Genomic DNA, 26,662 nt, shown 5'->3' with positions numbered 1-26,662 from the left:
TCCCAGCCTCGCCTCGGGTGTAGGGATTGCATAGAAAAGCAAAACTACACAGTCTTGACTGTGTAGTTTTGTTTTTAAGTTTAGAGGCTCACCGATTCATGTTGGAGATGGTCGAAAAAACCAACTCTAGATAGGACGTCGTTTCAGAAGCAACCTTGGGCTTAGTCCCACCCTTTTTGGGCACTCCTGAGAAATCAGGTGAGCAGCATATTTTCTTTCTTATTAGTAGTCCCGTCCTTATCGATTTCTAGTTCCCCATTTTCTTTGTGTGCTAAATGCCTATATAGAGGTGTTTGTCTAACTACTTGGGGCTGGTTCTGATCCTCTATTTGAATCTGCTTGTTAAATTCTGTTTTGAAATGTGTGAAGGCTTTTCCTTTCAAAAGTTCGATGCTTTAGCATATCAGCACAGTCAGTGATTCAAATTGTTTAAATGCACCTAATATTCTAAAAGTATTAAAAGTTGAGGTCTGAAATGGTGATAGAAATGCTTGCTTCTTTTATAGACTTTTTTTGTTTGTTGAGAATGTTCAAGGTTATATTACTCAGTGATAACGTGAGACACACCAAGAATAGCTCTGATAAAATGCATGTGGTATCAACTACACCCTGATGACTTTTTAAGGGAATCAACTGCTGAGGTATCAGTTGCAGGACAGTGACAGAACACTTGCCTGCTGTCAGTCAACGCTGGAGAGTTTATTTTGGGAGCATGACATTTCAGATGCATACCTTCAGCCATAATTAGACAAAGGCCTCTCAAGAGCAAATGCTAAAGCAACAAAATTTACCTAAACAATAGGAATAGAAGACCAATTTAGGCCAGTTAATTGCAATATATTTAGAAATTTGGAAAAAAAGAAAAACTATATAATTGTTTTCTAAAATACTCAGAATCTCATTATGTATTTTTAATCAACTCAATCAAATTATATGGTATGAGATAATTGTTGATACTAAGAAGGGTAAGAAATAATGTTTTAGAGACTTCTTATTTCAAATTATACCTTGATTTCCCATCTTCCTGGAATTAGATTACTAATTGTAAATGCCTATAAATATATAGGTATATAAAACATAAATGGTGTAAAAGAATATAGCTATTTTTAGAAGATGCACTCACTTAGAAACAGGAGAAGTTTGACACAAAGAGTTATTTTTGTGTCCTAAAGATAATATGCTACACTAAGAAGTTCTTGGCAACAGTTTCTTTTGGATATTATCTGAATTTTTCAAATATAAATGTTATTGTCTCAGAGAATTCTAGTTTCATTTTCTTTTTAACTAAGTAAAAAGTTACAATAAGGTACAGAATTAGGTGATTGCTCCACAAACTTTTAATAAATAGAGGATTTTATGAAAAATAGTAATGAAGCAATTGACAACTGAGAATCTGCTTTTTATATCAGAATAGTGGAATAGTCACATTCAATAACAAGATATTTATGTCTCAGAAATTTCTTCTCATAATCTCTCTAAAACTGATAGGCAAAGTACTTGCTTCCACTTAACAAAAGAACTTAACTGCCGATTTCATGTTAATTTCTTTGATTTTTAATATTTGTGCTATGAAAGCATAGGTGCTTTCACTTCAACTGCATTTCAGACCAGCCTTCCATTTTTCAGAGTTTGCACATTGTTCCTTATTAAGAACTCAAGTCAGTATTTTTCTTTCAGATCTATAATAAATACTGGCCTGCTCAGTTAAATTTAAACTTTCCTGAATATTCACTTCAGCAGTAGCAACATTTACTGAGCAGTTACAATATGAAGAAATATTAAGGACTAAAAAACACCGTATGCTGTCTACAAAAGGTTTGCATAGTTGACCAGGCTTTCCAAAACTTTTCAAGTAAGGAAAGAAATTGCAAAGTTCAAGTTTTTAGTTTTGGTGACTATTTTAAATAATCACCTGGATTACTTAAGGTAATAGTGCCTGAATCTATGTCAACTTTATAAATACAGATACAGTGTCTGAAAAATATTGGGAGGAAGGAAATTTTTTAAAATAATTCTTTCTGACATTGAACCGATGCAAAGATTCGTTTTACACTTTTCACACATATCTTCTATTATTCGTCACTACCCCCAGCTTCCTCCAGCTTTCCCTTTCTCCCAACTCTCTCTCAGATTTCCCACCTTTGGTAAGACTGAATTTCCCTCTTCGACCACTAGGGTACATTCCTTGCTCTGCTTGCTTCAGTTTTTTTTTTCCATCCCCCCTTAGACGTGCTACTCTGTTAGGCTACAAGTCAACTCAGAGGCCAAATTCAGGCCACAAAAGAAAAGGCCTGCCCATCACTCTGGGCCCACAGATGATCTTAGAAGCAACCCATTTGGAAAATGTGTGTCTGCCATCTTCAGAGTAGCTCCAGAGTGGCCCTAAGCTGTGACCTTCTAATTTCTTTTCCTTTTCAGAGTGCCTAAAAAGATGACAACTCAAGCACCGACGTTTACGCAGCCGTTACAAAGCGTTGTGGTACTGGAGGGTAGTACCGCAACCTTTGAGGCTCACATTAGTGGTAAGCTCACACGTTCACACTGTCCCTTTGTCTTCTTTGCCTCCTGTCCATTAACTTTGCTGTAGGACTTGACACCAAGTGTAAGCCTTGCTTTGACTTTGTGAAATGGGCCCACCTCTATGGAAGGGTCATTGTAAGAGTATACTGTTCACAGACTTCTGACAAAATCTGACAATATAATGGCTTGAAAATGTTCTATTCATATTTATAATTCCACAAAGCAAAATAATTAGCATTGGATTAAATTAGCTGTCAGAATCCAGCTGCTAAATAGGACCAAATTTGGTCATTCTATTTTTGGATTCAGCTGCAGAGCCAGACTGGAAGCCAAGAACTCCAGCCCAATAGGGGCCAGTCATGGAGCTGCTGGGCGAGTAGCCTGTGTGCCTGAGCCTCTGTGGGTTTATGTGGAAAATAACAGTACAACTGACTTTCCTTAGTGGCAGAACTTTCAGTGATGAGCTAACTCCTAGGTATTTTATTATTTTATTTTCAATCTTTATTAAGTGATTCTAGTCAATGAAAAGATTTTCCAGTCATTTTGAAATGACACCCCAAAATAATATATGCCACTCTGGTTCACATATTAAAGAGAAACAAACATTAACCCTAGAATTGTATTTAACAGGAAGTTCTTCTGTCTCTTTTTTTTCTTCTTTATAACTCAGTTTAGGGATGGTTTTGAAAATGGATGATTTCTGGGACCTATCATCACGTGACAAAATGGGGATAATCTATGAACTATATTGTAAATAATCTCAAAATTATTTAATCTCAAATTTATTTAATCAATATTTTCTCCTTCTGCAGTATTATAACTGGTCATGTAAGATTTTATGGATTAATTAAAAGTTGATGCTTGATGTACCTCTATGGTACACTGTTCCTCTTTTTTTTTTTTTTCAACTTTATGGCTTATAATAAAGATGTAAAATGAGATTTCCTTTTGTTTTCTGTCTATGAACTAATCTTATTCATAACTGGATAACACTTTATTTTACATCGCACAAATAACATATAATCATTCTTCAATTTCTATTGCATATGTATATAGAGACCAGTTCAATTCCTCTCTTGTATGATAATCTCTGACTTCCAAATAATTTACTTATTTATCTTGTAACACTCAGTAACTTCTGAACTGAGCAGAACACATATGGCTTCAGTGGGAAGTTTGCCTGCTTGTGGAGTAATGGAATCTGGCTTCCTCATAACTCCTTGTTCCTTCACACTTTGTGCTAATACATTCTTAGAAAAACACCACTGAAAATATTTGAACACCCATGAATTCATTAAATAAACTATTCACTTGGCCACAGTGGGAGATTGGCTAATGTAAGGACAACAAAATAAACTTTCTCTCGCTTAGCCTCACCTCCTCAGTTTAAGGAGTTAGATCACCAGCCTTCATGCCAAAGGCAAATTAAACCGTGCTCTGAATTTGCCTCATGCCTTCTGAATGCAGAATTTTAGTATACTTAAAGCATCCAGCCGTGTACATATAGTCATTAGCTCCATGATTCATGGTGGGTGAAGAGAATTTGACTTTTCTACCTGCAACTCCAAGTATCCATGTTGGTCTGAAAGACTTGGTTCGGCATCATCTCTTATTGTATGAGAAGCTGCCCCTCCTTTGTGTGGCATTTTGACTGAAGCACATTTGAAAGGCAGGAGAGGTCAGGAAGACAGGGTCCCTGTAACCCAGAGGAGGTAGGGGGCTGAGCGTGCTCTCTTGTGCTTATTCGGCTGAACTTTTAGATCCCTTTGCTGCTTTTGTTCTTCATTTGTTTTTGAAGAGGACAACAGTCACTTTTCATCTCACAGTTTCCTTGGCTCTTCATTTTTATAAGTCTCTTTCATGATTTTAATGATGTCTATTAAATTGCATCAGATAGAACCCTGGGCAGGAGGGCAGGTGATGGCAAATCTAGTCCTCTGTGTGCCACTGCCAGCTGAGGGACCTTGGAAAAATCATTGAGCCTTTTTTGGCTTCAGTTTCCTCCCCTATAGAATGAAGGTGCTGGCCTCCACGTGAACCCACAGACCTTCCTAATGGTCTGTAAGTTTACACTTTTATCACACAGCTGTCAAATTTTCACTAACATTAAATAGCATGACTCTCTGGATAGCTTTTATGGTTTAGGACAAGGAAGTGAACATAATGGGACAGAACAGAGGACTTTGCAGTGCCCCAAACATAAAGATGAATTCTTTGTTCTCCAGGTTTCCCAGTTCCTGAGGTGAGCTGGTTTAGGGATGGCCAGGTGATTTCCACTTCCACTCTGCCCGGCGTGCAGATCTCCTTTAGCGATGGCCGCGCTAGACTGATGATCCCCGCCGTGACTAAAGCCAACAGTGGACGATACTCCCTGAGAGCCACCAATGGATCTGGACAAGCGACTAGTACTGCTGAGCTTCTCGTGACAGGTAGGCCGGAGGGGACCTGCCTGTCCCCTGCACCACCCCCAGAGGGCATCTCCAGGACCTGGGGAAGGGAGTCCCCCCAAAGCTACTGAGCACATGCAGATGCATCTCGAATCTAGAGAAGGGCCCACTGGACACTGCATTGATGGCAAAGTTGTTTGTCTTTTGGAATTTGGTTTTCCTCAAAAAAGTGGCTGAGAACTAGTTCCTCTATACACATATTAAGCACTCAAAAGTATATTAAGGAAATATTAAAAATCATGTTTCTGAGCAAGTAGAAAAGCCTGGAGCCTTGTCTATACGCCTGCTAAGGAAATAGGCATATCTCCAGGAATTCACACTTTAACAAGCACATAGATGATTCTGATACCAGTGGTCCACAGAACACCCATTTAAGAAATACTGCTCTAGGCCATAACATTTAATAATGCTTTATTTACTTTCCATTTCTAAAAACATTGCACAGTAAGCGTACACAGAAATAGGGCAAATGCTTGTTTATGATTCAAATGCAGGACACAGTTTCCCCACAAAAGTTACCACCAGTCTTCGTGGCCTCTGTCATTTTTCTCCATCCTTTACTTCTTCCTAAGACATTAGTACAAAGAACATTGCATTACTTTACACATTACATAACAATATCTTTCATGAGCTGCATAATGTTATATATGTTTATCCAATAAACTCTACGTTCAGCACTGTTTAAGTATAGGGCTATCATTGACCAAAACAGAAGGAACATCAGGTAACGTCAGGTATGAACTTTAACATACATCCAGAAAATTCAGAAAGGGAAAATGCACAAGGCTGACAGCATCTGCTGTTGTTTATGACTCAAAAACATGTCAAGATTAATCCCACTCACCCTTCACATTTATTTTATTAAAAATTTCTTCCAACATAATTAGCCAAAAAAATCCCCTTTCTGTAGCATCTAACATTAAATCATGTCATTATTTGGATTAACATTTTAAATGCAAGTACATATTTGGGTTATTTGAATACTGATTAAGTTGGAGCCAATTTAGGATTTTTTAATTTAAATTAAAACTTAATGATTCTGTAAGTCACAGGTGTATCCAGCAAACCAACCACTGGAATTCATTTTAGTGCAACTTCCTGAAATATGTAAAGTTACCTTAACATATTAATATAGTGCTAGATGTGAAGTTGGGAGGAAGTGCAGGAAAGATCCTCTAGAAATGTTATAACAAGATCTAGGCTTTTTCTTTAAAAAAAAAAAATGTGGTGGCCTAGAACAGCTAAACAAGACAAAGCAAATCAAATATGGTGGCGGGGTGCCCTCTGCCACCTCCTGGCTCTGCTCTTACTGTCATCTGATGGATGAGCTGGGCTCAAGGACAGTCAGGCGTGTTTGGTTCAGCTAGCCATTGCCTGGTTTGGACACCAGAGCTGTAATCATTTAAAAATAGCTTGTTGAGAGCGCCCTGGCTGGCGCCAGTCCTAATTTTCTTCCCTTCCCGCTGCAGCGGAGACAGCGCCACCCAACTTTGTTCAACGGCTGCAGAGCATGACCGTGAGACAAGGAAGCCAAGTGCGACTCCAAGTGAGAGTGACTGGAATCCCTACACCTGTGGTGAAGTTCTACCGGGACGGAGCCGAAATCCACAGCTCCCTTGATTTCCAAATTTCACAAGAAGGCGACCTCTACAGCTTACTGATTGTGGAAGCATACCCTGAAGACTCTGGCACTTATTCAGTAAATGCCACCAATAGCGTTGGAAGAGCTACTTCCACTGCTGAATTACTGGTTCAAGGTATGTGCTGGAGGTTGAGGAACAGAGAGCAGGGGAGGGGAAGGATTTAGGACCAAGTGGGGTCAGGGGTCCACCTGCCTGCCCTCTGAGGTCTGGGGATGCTGTGAGTTGAAATCAAAGCTGGCCTTTCAACACCCATGAAAAGTCTCTGAGATTCCGCACAGGAGTTTAGAATCATTGAAGCAATCTGTGGTTTTTAACCCGACTAGAAACTGGGAAGTATTTCAATTAAGTCATCTATGTTTTCAAATTATTGGCAAGTGATGGAATTTTTTAAAAAAGGATTCTAATTAAATTCTCATATCTAATAATAAATATTTTCTATGTTTAAAGCTAATTTATATTCATACAAAATCCAAAACTTTCTGCATTTTTGTCCATTGGGACACAGAAAATCTTATTGACTTTGCAGTCAGAATTAACATAATCCCTTTAAAAATGGGTCCTTGTGTTCCCTTCTAAATATTTATCTTTCCCTTCCTACAGGTGAAGAAGTAGTACCCGCTAAAAAGACGAAGACAATTGTTTCGACTGCTCAGATTTCAGAAACACGACAAACTCAAATTGAAAAGGTTTTTTTTTTTTTTTTTTTCAATATATACTGTCAGGTTTTAAGCCTTTCAGATTGTTGCTTCATCAACAATTTCTCCTCACCATGGGCTTTGTTTTTCTCTTTTACAGAAGATTGAAGCCCACTTTGATGCCAGATCAATTGCAACAGTTGAGATGGTAATAGATGGTGCCGCTGGGCAACAGCTGCCGCATAAAACACCTCCCAGGATACCTCCTAAGCCAAAGTCAAGGTCTCCCACACCACCATCCATTGCTGCCAAAGCACAGTTGGCTCGACATCAGTCCCCATCGCCGATAAGACACTCCCCGTCCCCGGTCAGACATGTGCGGGCACCAACCCCATCTCCCATCAGGTAAAGCCTTTTAAAAGAGATCATTATGCATTTTTGAATTAGATTTAATCCAATAAGACGAGAGATAAAAGGAAGAAATAAGAAATGTAGGGTGTGATAAAGGAGGTAAACCAAAAAGACACTGGTTATGATTTTCACAAATCCTCACTGTCCGCTGGTAAATTGGAGAACTTTATAAACTCTAATTCTGAATTCTTATTTGTACACCATTTAATATCTGCTTTAGGAGTCAAGAAAAAGAGCGAAATGAGAAGAGCACAGAATTTAGGGTTGGAAGCCCTGCGTTCACTCAGCTTGATTACTTGTTAAAATGTGACTTAGAAAATAATTATAATAATAAAATAATCACTAATATACATTGACCACTTTCTCTTTGTCAGACATTTGATTGGCACTCTGTGTATATTATCTCATTAAATATTCATAGCAACATCTACGAATTATCACCCCTAATTTTATAGCTAGGTGACCAGAGCTAAAGAAGTTAAATAATTTGCTTAAGGTCTTAGTCGTGTCATTTGTAAATTATAGAGAAACACAGTAAGAATTATCTCAAGGTGTGTTGTGAGGGTTCAATGAGATAATTAGTTGAAGGTATCTTGTAGATATAAAATAATTATACAAGTGTTCTTCTGCTCTAATAATAAGTAAAACCTTCTAAATATTTTGCATGTGCTTATGTTATTTTGTCTAGAATATAAAATGGATTTCTATTAGGTTTCTATGCTTAGTTAATATGGAGGTATATTAGAAAGTAAGAATGTATCATCAGGGCTCAGAAACTATTGGGTTGGCCAAAAAGTTTTCGTAATGTTTTACGAAAAACCCGAACGAACTTTTTGGCCAATCCAATATATAAGCAAGTATAAATTATCCATAGCAAATTTGAAACTTTGGGATTTAGCTTAACATGCTGAGGTTTTTTTACATGATAAACTGATAAAAAAAAAAGGGGAAAATTTGGAGTAAATAAAAAAGTGTTTCTTGACCAATTTAAATTAATTTTTTTAATGTAGAGAAAGTTCCCCTGCCACGAAAAATTTTAAAAGAAGAACAATACGTGGATAGTTGATCTAAAAAATATTCAAACTTATTGGAAGTTACTGTAATCAAAACAGTATGGTATTGGTAAATGAATAGAAAATACATGGGGAAAGCAGAACAGAGGGTCCAGAAATAGAATTCAAGTATCCAGGAAATTCAGTGTTTAATCAAAGTGACCTTTCAGTTCAGTGGGGAAAGGATATTTTACTCGATAAAGAATGCTGGCCCAATTAACTATCCATTTGGGAAAAACCGAATATAAACTACCTACACCATTTACAGAATAAATCTCAGCTTGACTAAAGAGCTAAATTGAAAAATAAATCACAAAAATAAAAGAGAAGAAAATTTGGGAAAACAACTGTAGGGAAGAGCTTTTAAAAATAGATTTACAGACTCAACAACATAAAAATAAAAATTTATGTATGGCAAAAGCAAGGTCATTGCTACACCAAACAGTGCATTTGTGAAAAAAATTCAAGGGTGCCTCTTCCTCGAGATATGGCATTGCCTCTGCCATAAAATATTAAAACAAACATACAATGGCTACAGTGTGGATTGTACAAGCCTAGAAACAGTGCATAATCTATACAACTGTACATGTTGATGCTGGATAAGACCCTATAAATAAGCAAATGCAAACCGTGGATCTCGGGGGAAATGTTTGCAATACTTATGACAAAGGACTAATACACTAGATGTATCAAAAAGCTTCCACAAATTAATTATTAAAGAAAAAACAAGCAACACAAATGAAGAAAAATTGACAAAAGACAGGCATTTCACACCAGAGGCAATGTAATGTCCAACAAATATATGGAGAAATGCCAGATATTTTCCAGTCTTTATTATAGTGGCCACTTTAAAGATATTGGTAAACACTAATATGAAGCCTTGACCAAAAAGCTAGCTTTAAAAACGTGTCTGGCTATCAAAAAAAGTGTTCTATCTCAGGCTAACTCCAAGTTTGCATACCACAAAATCACAAGGCAGGCCACATGTGATTTCTGGGGGAGATAACAACCTCACCGTATTTTTAATCCAAGCCTAAGAGTCATTTAGAATTACAGAGCTTCCCTGATTCTATGGAGTATTTTGACTGTCTTAGAAGTACTGAGAATTCATTAATAACAATCCCAATTATTTAGCCCCCCAAATTTGCTTTAAAATAAATTTAAATATCAATTTGTGGAGAAAATAATGGTTATCCAGGATAGACAATTTCCTAAAATGTCTTACAGTCTAATCTTGATTTTTGTTATAGAGAAAGGCAAATATATTTCATTGAATAAGGTGCATTGTATCTAGCTGTGACCAGGTGATTTTTTTTTTTTATTGTAAGAGCAGAAATAAGCACTTTCCTATAATGACTCAAATTACATTGATTTTCACAGTTATGGGCTTACCTGCTGCTAATCACTCATGTCATGCTAATCATGTCTTTAACTCTATTTGAATTAGACCCACTTTAGTAGGTACAGCAAGAACAAGACACAGGTTGAAACTTGGAAATACATGTCACTTTGCTTTTCTTCAATTGGTGTAAACCCTACGTTATTCTAAACTGGTCTTTGTTATGGTTCTAAGGCAGTCACTTTCAGAGTAGATACTTGTTCCCCTAGATCTACCTTTAGTTGATCACAACTCCATTTATAAAATGTAAATTGATTTTCACCAAAAAACCCTTCTTCAAGAAAATGATTGAACATTTCTTCATGAAACTGGTTAATAGTGTAATGTTCTATTAATTTACTCTGTAATTTAGAGCAGATATCAACTGTACCTTGAGCCTTAATTAGAATAATTGTTTCATTTATGATCAGTATAAGTTAAATACCCTGTATAGTGACAGAATACATTTATAAACATTTTCCTGCATGTAGTAGTTAAATGCAATGATAAGGCAATACTGCCACCTAGAGGGAAAAGTATAATAAACCCTTTGGATCAAGAATTAAATTATGAAAAATTTCATCTTAAAATAATGCCTGGAATTATAACTATAGATTAGGAACTGTCATTTTTGTCTGTAAATGCCTTGATTCAGTACCCAGATTCTTGAACTGATGCTATTGCAGTTTGGACACACATAAAAAACGATGAAAACTGTTTTGGAAGAAACCATTTTATCAATTTAATCAAAAACTATAGAATCCTTAGGTTTCAAATTATCCACTATAAGGATATTTAAAAGAAGTCCAGAGTACAATACAATGAGGGTGAGGGTAAACAAAGACAGAATAAATTTAAAACAGCAGTTTATCATACTTTGACCAGAACAGCAGTTTGCAAAGTGTATTGTACAGCCTACACCCAAAAAAGTTCTGCAAAAAGAGTAATGAGAAAGCCTTGCAATTCACAGGGCATATGGGCATGATGAAGGCTGTGGGAAATCCTGCAGGAAAATTAAAAAAAAGGTTTACCTTGTTTAGCCTTGAGCTGCATGAGCATTTTGATTACAGAAACCTTTCTTCCTTCAACACCTATTTGACGTCCCCTCACCCCCCACCCAGAATTGGGAGTACAGAGAAATTTAGAGTTATGGTTACCATATTTGCCATGTCCTTTCTTTGACTGTATTTTAAGGACACGCCTTCTGCTGTCTTGACTTCTAAACATGAAAAGGTGGGGCGGGGCACAGAATTCTTTAGTTTAGGATTAAATCTGATTCTCTTACAGAATTACAACAGATGAGAATAAGGCTCACTGAGATTTAAAACAAATTACTTTCAAGTACATTACTTGCCTCTGTATAGGTTATTGAGCCACGAATTTTATTTTTATTTATTTTTTAAATTTTATTTATTTATTTTTGGCTGCATTGGGTCTTCATTGCTGCGCGCGGGCTTTCTCTAGTTGCGGTGGCTTCTCTTCTTGCGGAGCACAGGCTCTAGGTACGCAGGCTTCAGTAGTTGCAGCGCGTGGGCTCAGTAGTGTGGCGCGCAGGCTCAGTAGTTGTGGCGCACGGGTTTAGTTGCTCCGCGGCATGTGGGATCTTCTTGGACCAGGGATCCAACCCGTGTCCCCTGCATTGGCTGGTGGATTCTTAACCACTGCACCACCAGGGAAGTCCCAAGCCATGGATTTTAAAACTCTGCCTTAAATTAAACACTTCCAGATTTTTCTTCCTTTATTCATATCTGATGACCAAGGGAGTAGTTCCTTGTCTTGGCATTCTTTGACCTCTGCCATTTGATTTTCAGGTCCGTGTCTCCGGCGGGGAGGATCTCCACGTCCCCCATCAGATCCATTAAGTCTCCGTTACTCGTCCGGAAGGCTCAGGCGCCCACCATGCCCCCAGGCCCCGAAGTGCCTCCCCCTTGGAAGCAAGAGGGCTACATGGCTTCATCTGAGTCTGAGATGAGAGAAACCATGGTGACAAGTGCTACTCAGATCAGGACAGAGGAGAGATGGGAAGGGAGATACGGGATCCAGGAGCAAGTGACCATCAGCGGAGCGGCAGGGGCTGGTGCTGCTGGGGCTGCAGAGGTACTGTCAGAGCTTCGTTTCTCTTCCTTTCACGTCTGGTTTCTCCCAACAGAATCCTGCCATGAAACGCAGTCTGTGCAGGTTGCAGGGAAAATGCATACGAACATAAGAATATAACCGAAACTGAAAACCCAATTTGGCTTATGCTCTGTAAAAGCGTTTTTTAATTGGAACAAAGGCTCTAAATCTGTGAGCTTTTCATAAATGTAGGTTTTCATAGTACCTACCATATCTCTCTTGGCAATGATAAATGCTTATGCATGTGTTTACTGTACTCTAGGTGGCTTGGTTTCCACTGTTCTTTTGTATTTTCTACCGGGCGTGTCATTTCACAAAGTAATGTGCTTGGTCACTGCCAATCCAGGTGAGACCAGAAACTGACAAAAGTGCAGCTGTTGCAACCGTTGTTGCTGCTGTTGATATGGCCAGAGTGAGAGAACCAGTTATCAGCGCTGTAGAGCAGACTGCTCAGAGGACAACCACGACTGCTGTGCGCATCCAACCTGCTCAAGAACAGGTAGGCCTGGGTCCATGCACACTGAGCTGTGCATGCAATCAGTGCTCACATGGCTTTGAGGACAACACTGAGCCCACCATGGCCCGGACTTTTAGGCCTTTCAGAGCAGGAGGTGGTCTGAGACCAAAGGTGTTCAAGATACAAACATTCTAAGTACCTGGTCTAAGTCAGACAGCTAGGCAGGTAAGAGTTAGCTCTCAGAAAGTCAAGACAGGAGGTCAGACAAGGTATCCAAAGTATCAGGGCACTCCTGAGTTAAGACAGGCAAAGGTGGCCGAGAAAGTCAGCTGAACAAGACGGTACATGTGCGTTCAGAGCTGTAGTTCCAGACCGGTCCATCCAGAGCTCAGTCTCTCCAAGAGCCAGGCAGGAAAACCATTATTTCAGGGCTGCCATTACCTTTCTCTAAGCTTCCCCCAAAGAACTTTGCTTTTACTTTCCTCAAAACAAATGTGACACTTGATTCATAGCTGAAAGGTGTTATAAATCCAAGATAATTTCCCATCTCATATTTGAATGGATTTTCTGTTATAGTTTAAAATCACTCTAGCTTTCCTCCTTGTCCTCTCCTGTGTAACATTTATGTCTTTATCCTGATTTATTATTGTGACATTTTATGTGAGGCGCATTACAGTATGTCTTTTCTTTCCCCTATGAAAATCAGATAAAAAAGGAGGCAGAGAAGACTGCTGTAACTAAGGTGGTAGTGGCCGCCGATAAAGCAAAAGAACAAGAATTGAAAGCAAGAACCAGAGAAGTAATTACCACAGAACAAGAGCAGGTGCACGTAACTCATGAACAGGTGAAAATGGTTTTTGATATGAAATTATTATTGTGATTACCAGCGTCAACACAGATAATAATGTTTACCACGAAGGGTGTTGTTTCGTGAGCAACACGGTTGTTTCACACTAATAAAATCCCCTGTATCTCTGTATCCCTGGATACTGGATACCAAAGTCCCTTAGAGTCACCAAACGCTTCCCTTGTGTAGACAAAAGGGAACTCTGGGAACACATAGCAGAAGTAGAAACAGGGGTCTCATCTACACTGGCCTGGAGACGCACTGGCTAAATATGTGACTACGAGGGATGGAGAAGTAGACGCTGAGGTGGGAACTGGGAAGAGTGGAAAAGAACACTGAACACACAGTGCTTTGAAAATAGCTTAGCAACTGCTTCCTGACTCCTTAAGAGAACATTTGAACATGGATTTGAAATGAGACGAAGAGCATGGCCTTCTCGGGTGAAATAACCAGAAAAAGTGAAAAAGACAGCGCCATGATTGGAGGCATTCAGGAGTGAATTAGATGAGACCAACTGATAGGGCTGTTGGCCACCCAAGCCGATTGTCAGTTGGGTGGTTTGGGAAGATAACTTTCAAGCCTCTTTTAACCCTGAGATCCTGAATTTCAGTGATGATGCCTGAGAATGGCAAAGAGGCAAATGGAGAAAACTGCCCCCCCAGCACCCCGTTTTCCCCCACATATACCTTAGGTGTCCAGATCCAAATGCAGTATCTTCAGGGGGTTAAGGATTTGGAAAACATTTTGCCTGGGATGTGTACGAAACTTTTCTCCCTTTAATGTCTCAATTTTAGAAAAGTAAGTCTTGATATTCCAAACCATCACAATATTTAGGAAATTTTTTGAAGCAAAATTATCATATAAATGTGGATTATAAATCATCTATACTTGATTTTTTAATATATAAAATTAAAGAGTCAGACAGTATTACTTCTAAGGTCTTCCATTCTGATATCCTATGCTCTAAGATTTCCTTTAGATGACAAAGTGACACAAAATAATATTGCCATATATACATTTATAAAAATTGGAAGTCTTTTTAAAGAAGACTACACTCTCCAAAGCAGTGTTGAATCCAATTTTTTTTCTCTAAGCAAAATAACTTATGGTTTAGGCAAATAAAGAGCATGGTCATATTAATGAAAATGTGATCATTTATTTTATTTAGTGATATCTCTAGAAAAAGGACTTTTCTTATTTTACTTCCTATTTTTTTATATTTAGTAAACATTATGTCACTTCCATTAGAGATCGGGAGACAATAAGGTTTTGTTTTTATCATTGATTTCAGATAAGAAAAGAAGCCGAAAAGGCATTTGTACCAAAAGTAGTAATTTCCGCAGCTAAAGCCAAAGAACGAGAAACTAGAATAACCGGAGAAATTACTACAAAACAAGAACAAAAACAAATAACACAAGAAACGGTAAGTCAAATTTTGTAAATACGTTGTAATTTGTTGACAAATATCACATTCCAGCCAGCTACATGTACCCTCTAACCAAAACTTCTAAGTGGAGGAGTCTTTTGTGTATATTTTCTTTCTGTTGTTTCTCTATATCTAGTATTGAAACTCTTTCATGACGGAAATTCTGCTCTCATTATACAATTTTCCACTCAACTGATCAGTTTCAAGGAAATTGTCTATCTACTAGAATAGTTTGGGGCACATCAGTGACGTTTCTAGAGCATAATTAAGTGGAAGATAGATATCACTCCAGCCCAGTTACCCACTGGTACAATCAGTTTTTTCATGCATAACCTAAGCCCTTGGTCACTTAAATTGTAACACACAAACCTGACATAGTTGGAAGACACATGCATGTGTATGCGCCTACACACACACAAACACACACACACACACACACACCAGCCACGAATACTCCAACTAAATATCAAGGGAAAGTGAGGAATTGCTGGACATCAGAGAAGACCAGTACTTCTTCAAGAAAGTGCCCTAATTCCTGGTTGATCAACAGTGACCCAGAAGTGTTTGCTGCTTTTGTGCTGTAGAGCCAAGTTGGAAAAACCCCAATATCACCAAAATCTACTTCTCTCCCATGTATGAAATCAAGCCTTATTGGGTCTAGCAAGAGGCAACTTTTGAATTCTTTCATGTTCAAGTAGATTTCAGTGACATTGAGGTTTTTCCAACTTGGCCAGCCTCTCTTAATCTCAAGCTCTTTGTTGATCCCAGAGCTACTTTTCTTAAAAGATCCAGCTCAGAACACTATATACTTAAAAGGCTTGCCAGAGGTCTTTGGATGAAGTTCCCTCTCCTTACAGTGAGTGAGAGATTTTGAATGCACAGGAACCCAAGTTGGCATAATGAAGGGCATAGAAATCCCTGTTACCATTGCAATGCTGGTGACTGGCGAGTTCAGTCTAACTGTAGTTGCCTAGCCATTTGCTAGCGGGTGCTCATTAAGTTCCCTAATGTGTCAACATATCTTAAAGATGAGGCCTTTTCAGTTTCTAGGACAATTTACTCAGGGGCAGGTGGGCAGAAAAGAAGCCCACTCCTGGGTTTTAAACACAAGTGTAGGCCCTCAAAATGGAACTGTGATATTTCCTCTCTCACCACCGAACATTCTGTATTCTCCCGGATGTTGAAAGGATATCTTGCCATTTCTCCTGTGCCTTTTGAAACTCAAACCTTCATTTTACTCTGAAAATCAGATAATACAGAAAGCTGAGACAGCTGCTGCATCCATGGTGGTAGTTGCCACTGCCAAGCCCACAGACTTAGAAATAATTCTGGGAGCTCAAGAAGAAATTGTCACACAACAAGATCAAATGCATGTAACTCATGAAAAGGTGACAAATTCCTGCTGGTGTGAAATTCACTCTTGTTTCATTCCATTTGCAAGCCACCTACATTTTCATCCTGGGTCTTAATCATCACCTTTTCACCTCCTTCTCTTCTTATGACTCATACAGAAAACTTCAGAATCTCTCAGGAACCTTTTGCTGTCTATCTAGCTTTCACTGCCACTTTTCTTTCCTAACTTTTCAGACTTTCTTTGGGTTCTTACTAATATGATATTATAATTCACCTTAATATTTAACATGTTTCTATTGAAGACTCCAGTGTACAACTCAATTGATAAAATGCAAAATTATGTATTTTTTTATGACTCTATTGGCATTTCCCATAAATTATGAGGAGAATAAGGTGAGAAAGAGAAATGCATCCTTTTATTGCTCATCACATGTTTTTCTTTTAGACTGAACTTATTTTGATACTGTTACCAATGAAACAGTATGGATGATCAAAGCAACTCAGATGATAAAATGTCCTTGCATAGGAAGAAATATTCTTCCTGTCTCAGCTTTGACTTAATTTCTTTTATTAGAGGCTATATGAAATTTAATGACCATTTTCTCATCTTTTTTTTTATTGTATGACCAGATAATGAAAGAAACTAGGAAAACAGTGGTACCTAAAGTCATAGTTGCCATGCCCAAAGTTAAAGAACAAGATTTAGTATCAAGAACTAGAGAAGGCATCACTACCAAAAAAGAGCAAGTTCAAATAACTCAGGAAAAGGTGAATACAGATATTCGAGATGGGAAAAGTTTCATCATTAAACTAATTTCCAGTAAACCATTAACTACAATGTGATATGAATTATTGATCTGTATTTTCCTTTTTGAATCCCCAACTAAAAACCACATGGTGAATGTATGACTTCTTACCATTACTTTTATCTGCACATTTGATTTTCATTCGTCTGTAACATTTGTAATTCATTTTATTCACCATTATCCTTTGCACGAAGATTGGCGTTTTTAGCCTGACTTCTAAAAAGCAATATAAGGAATCATCTAGAGATTTTTTTTTTGTAGTTAACGTTTCTAAGGTTTGTGGTTCCCAGTCAGTGTGTACAAACACTGCCCAGTGCAAGTTAACTTCTTTTGTGTAGTTAACCCTGAATAACCTTGTCTTGCATCCCCACTAAGGGGTGGGGGGGAAGTGTCATACCACATGCATCTGAAGCCCTGTACAATTTAAACCTGGATTTTACTATAATAATCAGATGAGAAAGGAAGCTGAGAAAACTGCCTTGTCTACAATAGCAGTTGCAACTGCTAAAGCCAAAGAACAAGAAACAATACTGAGAACTAGAGAAGAAATGGCTGCTAGACAAGAACAAATCCAAGTTACTCATGGAAAGGTGACTATTGCTATTCCAAGTGTGAAATCCCCTATTATAATACATTAATACTAAATCTCATGTGAAATCCCCTATTATAATGCATTCCAAATCTCAGAATTTCTTATGAGACACTATTAACCTGATTTATTTTTAGATGTACAATTGAAAACTAAAAAACTGAATTATTTATTACTGTTAATATTACTACATATTCCTTTCCTCACTTACCTCTTCACTATTATTTTCCATTTTTTATTATTAACAGCTAGAGATTCTCCAGAAGTTGTTGATTGAGATTGCATGCAGGCTAATTTTAAGATACTCCATGGACATTAAAAAAAAGTGTTCAAGTAAATAATGACTCTTACTGTCAAAGAGATGTACATTTTGAAGTACAGTATTAAGTATAAATAAATAAATGCAGTATATTACAGTGTAGAGTATGGACTTATTTCAGGAAAAACCCCATAATTTTCATCATGTGAAACTCTACCTTTTTTTCTCCCTGTAAATATCAGATGAGAAAAGAAGCTGAGAAAATTATGGTGCCTGCTGTAGTAGCTCCCACTAAAGCTGAACAAGATGCAATATTAAAATCTAGAGAAGAAATTATCCAACCAGAATAAATATACATCAACCATAAAAATGTTATTTGTAGCATCTATTTGTGGCTATGAAATTTCCATGAATTTACCTTCTTCCCAGGACTCTATACCCCGGGTGAACTATTTACCTAACTTTATTCTTTATTGCTAATATAGTAATTGGAAATTAGCAACTAAAGTTTTTCAGTTTCTTTAGCATCATAACTGAGTCCTGTCTGTATTTCCGTCAATGCTGTTTTCTATCTCTACATCTTTGGGTTTTTTTTTTCTAAGACAGGATTTAAGATCAGCTTTTTTAACATTTACGTAAGTCTAATATTGAATGGCCTATCAGCCTTCTAGAAGTCTCATTGACGACAGAAATTCCAATATGTAACATACTTCATGAGTGATTATATTTACATTTTTGTTCTGAATCGCATAAATTTGACTATCTTATTTTTGTTGTTAAAAATTAGCTAAAAAAAAAATTAGCTAAGAATGGAAGCTCAGAAAATGTCTAGACCCAAAGAAATAGTTACCACTGCAAAAATCTGCTGAACCAGCCACCCTGCCAAGAACTAGAGAAGGATCTGCCACTAAGCGAGAACAAATACATCTTTTTCATGAGGAGATGAAAACTGATGCTGTGGACGTGACAAGCATTGTTTCATCCCATTTCGTCATCAGCTCTCCTGACTTTTCATCCATGATGAGTCGTCGTGCTCCTGCAGCTCCATTTAATTGCTTAACTGATCAACAGAACGTTAGAGACCATTAGATTCAGTCTAGCTCTTCCAGTGCAACAGTCAGCACTTCTAGTTGTGGAAAGTCACATTAAGTAACACTTTTCTTTGTGTCTTCTAAATTAATTCTCAGCTTTAAACTGGTATGAGTTAGGGTCTCCAATTCTAGTCCAATTCTTCTTCCTGATTATCTAGGTTCCAAAAATGTGAGGGATATTAGAGTCAGTCCACTAAGAAATAAGAGCAGCTATCAGCGTAGATTACTCATTTGTGGTTGTCCATCAATGAGTATATGGGTCCACCAGCATATGTATATAGAGTTGACATACGTTAACTAAGGAAAAAACATATAGATGCTTCCCCAACTTAAAATATCTTACTGTAGTTAAGATTCTTTTTTGCATAAGTTTTAAATTAAGAATAACATTCATATATGTCAGTTAGCAAAGGACAATTTCTTTGAGCTTAAGTTTTCTCATTAAAATAAGTAAAATGAAAACTCAAACTATTTCATAGACTGGTTGAAAGATTCAAGTGAGATATAATGTAAATGTAATCATTCTATAAGCAAAGTAATTTATGTGTGTGTGTGTATATAGTTGAAGTTGTTAACATTTTAAAACATCTATAAAATTAAAGTCAACTAATGGCCTATATGGTTTGAAAAAAGAAACAACCAGAAGAATGAACTTAACCCACCTAATCCTCACGTATATTTTACATTCTTCTAAGATGCAATCTAAAGTGAAAATGGTATCTGCAGTTCTTCAAGGCAGATTAGATTGTTTGTGGCTTCCTAGATGGAGAACTGGATGAAGCCTATAATCACTAAAGGCCCAATTTCGTCTCAGAAACACCTCATTTATATCTTAAATGGTTCAGAGAATAATTTTAACAGATATAGAGGTAGCACACTTGAAAAACACTTCAGATGCAATCTAGATTCTATTCACAGCAGCAGAAAAGAAAACTGAACATTAATAAAATATTCCAGCATTCTTTTAAAGAGCACTGATGGACACGGTGATGTGATTTTTGCGATATGCTGTTTCCAAGTACTGCAGAGAATAATAACATATGAGCCGTATCAATTGGCTTGCTTTCTTTAAAAGAGAAACTCCTTTGCAAAATGTGTTCCCATTTACGATAATCAGATTCATGGAAATGAGAAAACAACATTTCTTTTTCCTTCTTCACTTTAACTTACAATAGTAATGACAGTAAATTGAACTTTGCTGTGAAAGATTGTTCTCTTGAATCCAAATATGATAACACTTTCATTTTCATCACGGTATCTTCATTCGTGTGTTTTAAGAAAGATACTTTCTAATAGATTAAAAATTTTTTATCCCTAGGGAATCATAAGTAAATTAATATGTTCCCTGTGTGTTCACAAGTTTTCATGTTATCTCAGATTTGCATGTGACTGTACAATTCTGTAGCAACTGATTGATTTTTCTGGATGGGACTGTGACAGTATTGAGTGCATTTTTATCATCACCGTCATTGCACCAACACCAGACTAAATGATCGGCAATAAAAATAATCAATGAAGATAACCAGCCCCGAAGTTCTGATTTCACAAGTGCTAATTGACTGTCTGCCATGGACGAAGTACTAGACAAACTCAAAACCTCCTTACTATTTTACATACGTATTGTCCTATGTTGTGTTTATGTGATTTAATGTCTACTCTAAGCAAGGATTCATAGAGTGTATCTAACTAGATGTCCACACATTATAATCACCAGTGAAATATTAAATTCTTAAATGCATTTCTAAGTCATATTTCTGGAGACATTAACATAGTTGTGTAACGTAGGTGCCGTCGGCCCATCGTGCCTTTAGACATGACTGACATTACTGAGTATTAATTCTGGAAACCTTATCTGCAGGTGGGCGTTGGGGAAAAGGCGGAAGCTGTAGCAACAGTGGTTGCTGCAGTAGACCAGGCCCGAGTTCGAGAGCCCAGAGAAGCCGGGCATGTTGAAGAAATGTATGCTCAGAAGACCACTTTGGAGTACGAGTACAAGGAGCACGTTTCTGCCGCCAAGGTAGCTGAGCATCCGCCACGTCCAGCCTCAGAACCCCACATTGTCCCTAAAGCAGTCAAGCCTGGAGTGATCCACGCTCCTTCTGAGACTCATATCACAACTACGGATCAAATGGGAATGCACATATCACAGGTGAGCCTGGAGCCACTGGCTGTTCCCGGGAAAGCAAGCTTAACTGCTGTGGTCACCTGGTGAACACGAGTATCACTGAGTTCCATTTCCATGCAGATCAAGAAAACTACAGATCTAACAAGTGAAAGATTAGTCCATGTGGATAAACGCCCCCGCACAGCAAGCCCTCACTTTACCGTTTCAAAAATTTCTGTTCCTAAGCCAGAACATGGATATGAGGTAAGAAGTTAATGAGCTGGACAAAGAAATGTTAGGCTCAAAGGAAGAAAGTATCTAATGTGTGACGTAGGGTATCTTTGGCGAAAGCCAACGTGGGCCTCTTTTTGATGATGTCTGTTTGTTTTCATGGTGGACTCAGAAACCCCTAAAGTCTGAAACTTGCCCAACAGGGTGAGCCTAGGCTAGCAGTTGGTTATCTTACACCTCTGAGAAGACACAAATCCATACAGGCTTCTTTCTTTTCACATTTTGTAAAAGGTGGTGTGTTACACAGTTCAGTTTTCCTTATTCTGTGAGACATTTCAGAGTAACTTAAATGAGAATTGATACCAATAATAAAGACAGACATTGAGAAATCATGTGTTCGTATCCTCACTGTAGCAAAATGGAGAGATGGTACTGTGTGGTAGTTGGGCTGGATTGTGGAATCACACAGCCCTGGATAAGTACCCTGGCCTCTGCCCCTTATTAGCTCTGTCATCAGGGGCAAGTTAGTACATGTAAAAACCTTAGCAAGTTGACAGGGCCTAATAACCCTCAATGTTAGTCACAACTGTTCTTACTTTACACACCCAAGGCATAGAATCTAAACTTTGTATGCTTCAAAGGATTGTAAGGTATATTTAATACCTACATTTGGGATAGTCTCAAATTACTATTGAAACCAAATAACCATGGACAGCAATAGAATAAAAAGAGTAAGGAAGCCCTTAAAATATCTTTCTAAGCATCTCCATTTTCACCTTTCACACAGATTTGTGGCCGAAGCCTAAATGTGCTATTTTAAAGTAGTTCTTAGGAGTTAACCAAGTATTTAAAATTTTTATTATCTTTGAATTTCCCACTGTAATATTTTCAAATACAGCTTCATTGGGATGGTTAAGTGAAAATTCATGACTGAGTTTTAGAAGACCTTCAGTCCCTTTATGATAAGAGCGTAAAATAAGAAGCTCTAAGTATAACTCTGTAAGAAAGATTTTCAGATACATTTTAGAAACTGGCAGGAATGACAATGAGCTTTATAACTGGCTTATCTCTGACTTTTCATTAACTATAAAAGTGATCATGAGAACAATAAAAAAGGGACCATATAGAAAAGAGACTCAGACTCACCCCAGGAATACTAGTGGCAAAGCAGTTCCGAGTAATGACTGGGATGACAGTTAAGTGACTTTATTTTCTGACTCCGTTGCTCTTCAGGCATCAATAGCCGGTAGCGCTATTGCCACGTTACAAAAAGAGTTGTCAGCCACATCTGCTGCTCAGAAGGTCACCAAATCCGTGAAGGCACCTACTGTGAAGCCCGCTGAGGCTAGAGTGAGAGCAGAGCCCACCCCTTCACCCCAGTTCCCCTTTGTGGACACACCAGAGACTTTTAAGAGTCAAGCTGACATTGAGGTGAAGAAGGAAGTCGGAGTGGGCATCACTGGTGACGCAGTCCGCGAAGAGCACTTCGAAGTACTGCACGAGCGTGAAGCCAAGGTTGGTCACCGGAGCGCCCGCTGTCTCTTGATCCATTCCTATGGAGGAGGGCCAGGCGCTTGGCCAGTCTGTGCTACCGAAGTGGTCAGCCAGGTGTCCTGCCTTTCTCCATCACCGTGCTCACACTTCATTTTATTGAGCATGGTGTGGGTCAGAGCTCTTTTTCTCAAGTTATTTTTATGATTTTGCATATGCTATGAGCTTTTGAGGCTTCCCCTAATTTCTTGAGCATTTTGTAACATCCTTTGTAAAAATTGCAGGTAACAGAAACAGCGAGAATACCTGCGCCTGTTGAAATCCCTGTTACTCCACCAACTTTAGTCTCGGTGAGTAAAGTTGATTGTGTTGGATCATATGCATGTCTGATCAAATAATTTTCATATATGCAAAGATCAGTTTCTCAAACTGGAAAATGCCATGAGTGCATTTACAAGTACTAATTTTAAGACCACATACTATTTGGCAAGGAAAGGGGGAATTCTGTGTGACAGCCATCAGTCATGTATTCAACAGATTTAATGAGTTTCTGTTATGCGTACGGCATATCGCAAGACCAATCTGGCCCTCTTTGAAATCTTTGTCTTACTATCAGAGAAGATGTACGTAAATAAGCGTAATAAAATGTAGAAGGTGATAAGCACTTCAACAGAGGGAGCGACCGGAGGAGAGCTAGATTACTTCCAATTGAAGGTAGCATGGAAAGCTTTGCTGAAGAGGCAGCATCTGCTGCTGAGCCTTCAAGCTTCGTTAGGATTTGAATATGTGCAAAAAACAGAGGGTACAGAGTTGCCCCATTATATGGCATTAATACAGTTCTACCCTATGAACCTGGAAAGGCCTTACATTTATTTCAGATTGGGGATATTCCAATTTCCAAGGGAGTTTCTCTACTAATATTTCTAGAGTCTTGATCTTAAGAAAGTATTTTATGACAATTAGAGTGTGCAAGGTCAAACCTCCCCCACATTTGTTACAGCACATAGAGATGATTCATGAATATGCACACGTATCAATACTTCCTTTTTCTTCTCTCTTTAGGGCTTAAGGAACGTGAATGTTATTGAAGGTGAATCTGTCACCTTCGAGTGCCACATCTCTGGATACCCATCCCCAAAAGTGACATGGTACAGGGAAGACTACCAGATAGAAAGCTCCATTGATTTCCAGATAACCTTCCAGAGTGGAATTGCTCGTCTTATGATTCGTGAAGCCTTTGCAGAAGACAGTGGGCGATTTACTTGCAGTGCTGTGAACGAGGCTGGGACCGTCAGCACATCCTGCTATCTAGCTGTGCAAGGTCAGTGGCCACACCCCCACCAACCTTCCACGCATGCCAACACTGTCGCCTGACACTTCTTTTCACCATATGGTGTCTGCACACCTTGCAATGGAGCGCCCTTTTGGAATTGAGGGGTTGATTATGGGGTCAACTTAACTGTGATGCTAAGGAGAGGTCACTAATGAAACAAACTAAACACCTGACTTAACAAGAGAAACTTCTGTCTTCTTCTAGTGTCAGAAGAGTTTGAAAAGGAAACAGCTGTGGCTGAGAAAATTACCACAGAAGAGAAACGGTAACACGTTTTTTTTGCTAATGAGTTTTGTTGTAGTACCGTTTTGCTTTTTCAGTCCTTTCGTATTGGCAAATTGCAGTCCAGAAGCTAATATGAAGGGAATTCTCTTTCCAGCTTTGTCGAATCAAGGGATGTGATAATGACAGATACTAGCATCACAGAGGAACCAGCAGGGCCTGGAGAACCTGCCGCTCCTTTCTTTATTACAAAACCAGTGGTACAGAAACTGGTAGAAGGTGGGAGCGTTGTATTTGAATGCCAGGTTGACGGCAACCCAAAGCCCCACGTCTACTGGAAGAAGTCTGGTGTTCCTCTGACCACTGGATACAGGTATTTTGATGGCTGAATGATAGAGTTCTCTGTGATTTGTCTGATATGTATATGAAGCCAAGAGAGAAGTAGAATTTACCTACCCCACCATCCCTCAAAGGTAGGCTCTTTTGTCATGGAGCCTTCGTAGTGTGCTTTGAGGTATCTTCATGTTTTCGTACGAAGTCTTATTGAGGAACAAAGCTATGTGACAAAAGTGGATGGAAGATACATTTCTTTATATTCTATTTTGATTCACTTATAGTGCTAGTGAAATGGAGAAAATGGTGTGGATTTTTACACACACAACATATTCTTCTAGAAGGGATTGGAAAACAACTTTCAATAAAAATGCTTAGTAATTAAGCCACTAAAAGATAAAAGAAAAAGGGTCACGTAATGAAGAAGAAAGCTAGTTATACATGAAAATCTATGCTAATAAATTTGCTGCAATTGAATATAAAATTTAGCTTTGAATTTCCTGCAACTTAAACAATCTAAAAATGTAGCCATCGTATCTTGAGAAGAAATATAGTGTACCAAAGGCTTAATATTGAAATGTTTAAAGGAATTTATTTTGATTATTCATTTGATCTTCACATAAAACAATGAACAAAATAATGAGCAAAGGGAAATATCTAAGTGTTTAAATGGCCTCATCATTTGCTAACATAAACACTGAAGCCCCTTATTTCCGTACAGTTGATTCTAGTAGTATTATAGTCTATTATTTATTTTAAAGAATATATTACTATTATTTAAAATGAAAATTTTAACTTGCTTGGCCCGCATTACTCATGCTCATGCATTTTCCTCAATTTTCAGCAATCTTATATTCTATGGTGGAGCTTAGTCCCATGTTTAGGATCATTGAATTTTATACCACAGATCCACATAAGGGTTACTTGTGGCTGAATTTTTTGTTTGTTTATTTCCATAAAGATACAAAGTGAGTTACAACAAACAAACTGGCGAGTGCAAACTGGTGATTTCGATGACGTTTGCCGATGATGCTGGAGAATACACTATTGTTATTCGTAATAAGCATGGAGAAACTTCTGCATCTGCCTCCTTGCTTGAAGAAGGTGAGTGCAATTCTAAGTGGTTCCATGTGCACAATAAGAATGGATATGCAGGGAAGTAGCAGTGCCGTGTGATTGTCAAAAGGCCTGTTGCTATATCCTGGTTCTGATACTGGCTGTGTCCCCATCTGACCCATCTCTTGGCCTCAGCTGTATAGGAAATGTTTTAGATCACACAGCCTCCAAAGCCATACCAGTGCTAAACTTCGAAGGTTCTAACAATAGTTTCTTTTCGGTACATTTATTTCTAAGCATATAATGCCTTTGAAAATGCAGGGATTCTAAATCCAGTTGCCTTCCAGATCCAGACAGATATTAGTGATCACAAGGCAGACAGTGGCAAACTGGAGAGAGTATACGCCCTGCCTCAAGGGGGCAGTAGCTCCCCAGCTCCAGTACGTTGTTGCCAGGCACGCAGTACCAGGCTCAGTGTTGCTAGAGCTTCCGATATTTTTTTTTTTTAACATCTTTATTGGAGTATAATTGCTTTACAATGGTGTGTTAGTTTCTGCTGTATAACAAAGTGAATCAGCTATACATATACATACATCCCCATTATCTCCTCCCTCTTGCGTCTCCCTTCCACCCTCCCTATCCCACCCCTCTAGGTGGTCACAAAGCACCGAGCTGATCTCCCTGTGCTATGCGCCTGCTTCCCACTAGCTATCTACTTTACATTTACATTTGGTAGCATATATATGTCCATGCCATGGGGCTTCTGATGTTTTAAAGAAAAGCTAGAAATCAGGATTTTCAATATTTATAAGTAATTTGAAAAAAAAAGTGTAATAACATTTAGGTTAAACAAAATGTATCTG

At 38.2% G+C, this 26,662-nt stretch overlaps 1 protein-coding gene across 3 annotated transcripts in view; it reads left to right on the top strand.

Annotated features, from left to right (window-relative positions):
- The window catches only part of TTN (titin), a 287,707-nt gene continuing 261,045 nt past the window's right edge, over window positions 1-26,662 (top strand). For all 3 annotated transcript variants that reach the window (XM_036857396.1, XM_036857398.1, XM_036857397.1), the window contains exons 1-20: window positions 1-198; window positions 2,419-2,522; window positions 4,746-4,949; window positions 6,437-6,724; window positions 7,211-7,296; window positions 7,406-7,650; window positions 11,898-12,183; window positions 12,548-12,700; window positions 13,365-13,502; window positions 14,797-14,928; window positions 16,915-17,052; window positions 17,543-17,680; window positions 20,888-21,178; window positions 21,275-21,397; window positions 22,598-22,879; window positions 23,140-23,205; window positions 23,918-24,176; window positions 24,393-24,453; window positions 24,568-24,783; window positions 25,705-25,847. In XM_036857396.1, coding sequence (XP_036713291.1) covers window positions 2,432-2,522; window positions 4,746-4,949; window positions 6,437-6,724; window positions 7,211-7,296; window positions 7,406-7,650; window positions 11,898-12,183; window positions 12,548-12,700; window positions 13,365-13,502; window positions 14,797-14,928; window positions 16,915-17,052; window positions 17,543-17,680; window positions 20,888-21,178; window positions 21,275-21,397; window positions 22,598-22,879; window positions 23,140-23,205; window positions 23,918-24,176; window positions 24,393-24,453; window positions 24,568-24,783; window positions 25,705-25,847 — 3,340 coding nt within the window. In that variant the 5' untranslated portion in view covers window positions 1-198; window positions 2,419-2,431. The remainder of the gene's footprint in view (window positions 199-2,418; window positions 2,523-4,745; window positions 4,950-6,436; window positions 6,725-7,210; window positions 7,297-7,405; window positions 7,651-11,897; window positions 12,184-12,547; window positions 12,701-13,364; window positions 13,503-14,796; window positions 14,929-16,914; window positions 17,053-17,542; window positions 17,681-20,887; window positions 21,179-21,274; window positions 21,398-22,597; window positions 22,880-23,139; window positions 23,206-23,917; window positions 24,177-24,392; window positions 24,454-24,567; window positions 24,784-25,704; window positions 25,848-26,662) is intronic.

The sequence above is a fragment of the Balaenoptera musculus genome, chromosome 7, assembly GCF_009873245.2.
Source record: "Balaenoptera musculus isolate JJ_BM4_2016_0621 chromosome 7, mBalMus1.pri.v3, whole genome shotgun sequence".
In the NCBI taxonomy this organism is placed as follows: Eukaryota; Metazoa; Chordata; class Mammalia; order Artiodactyla; family Balaenopteridae; genus Balaenoptera; species Balaenoptera musculus.
The sequence above is the reverse complement of the archived record's forward strand: the minus strand, read 5'-3'. Positions and strand labels throughout refer to the sequence as shown.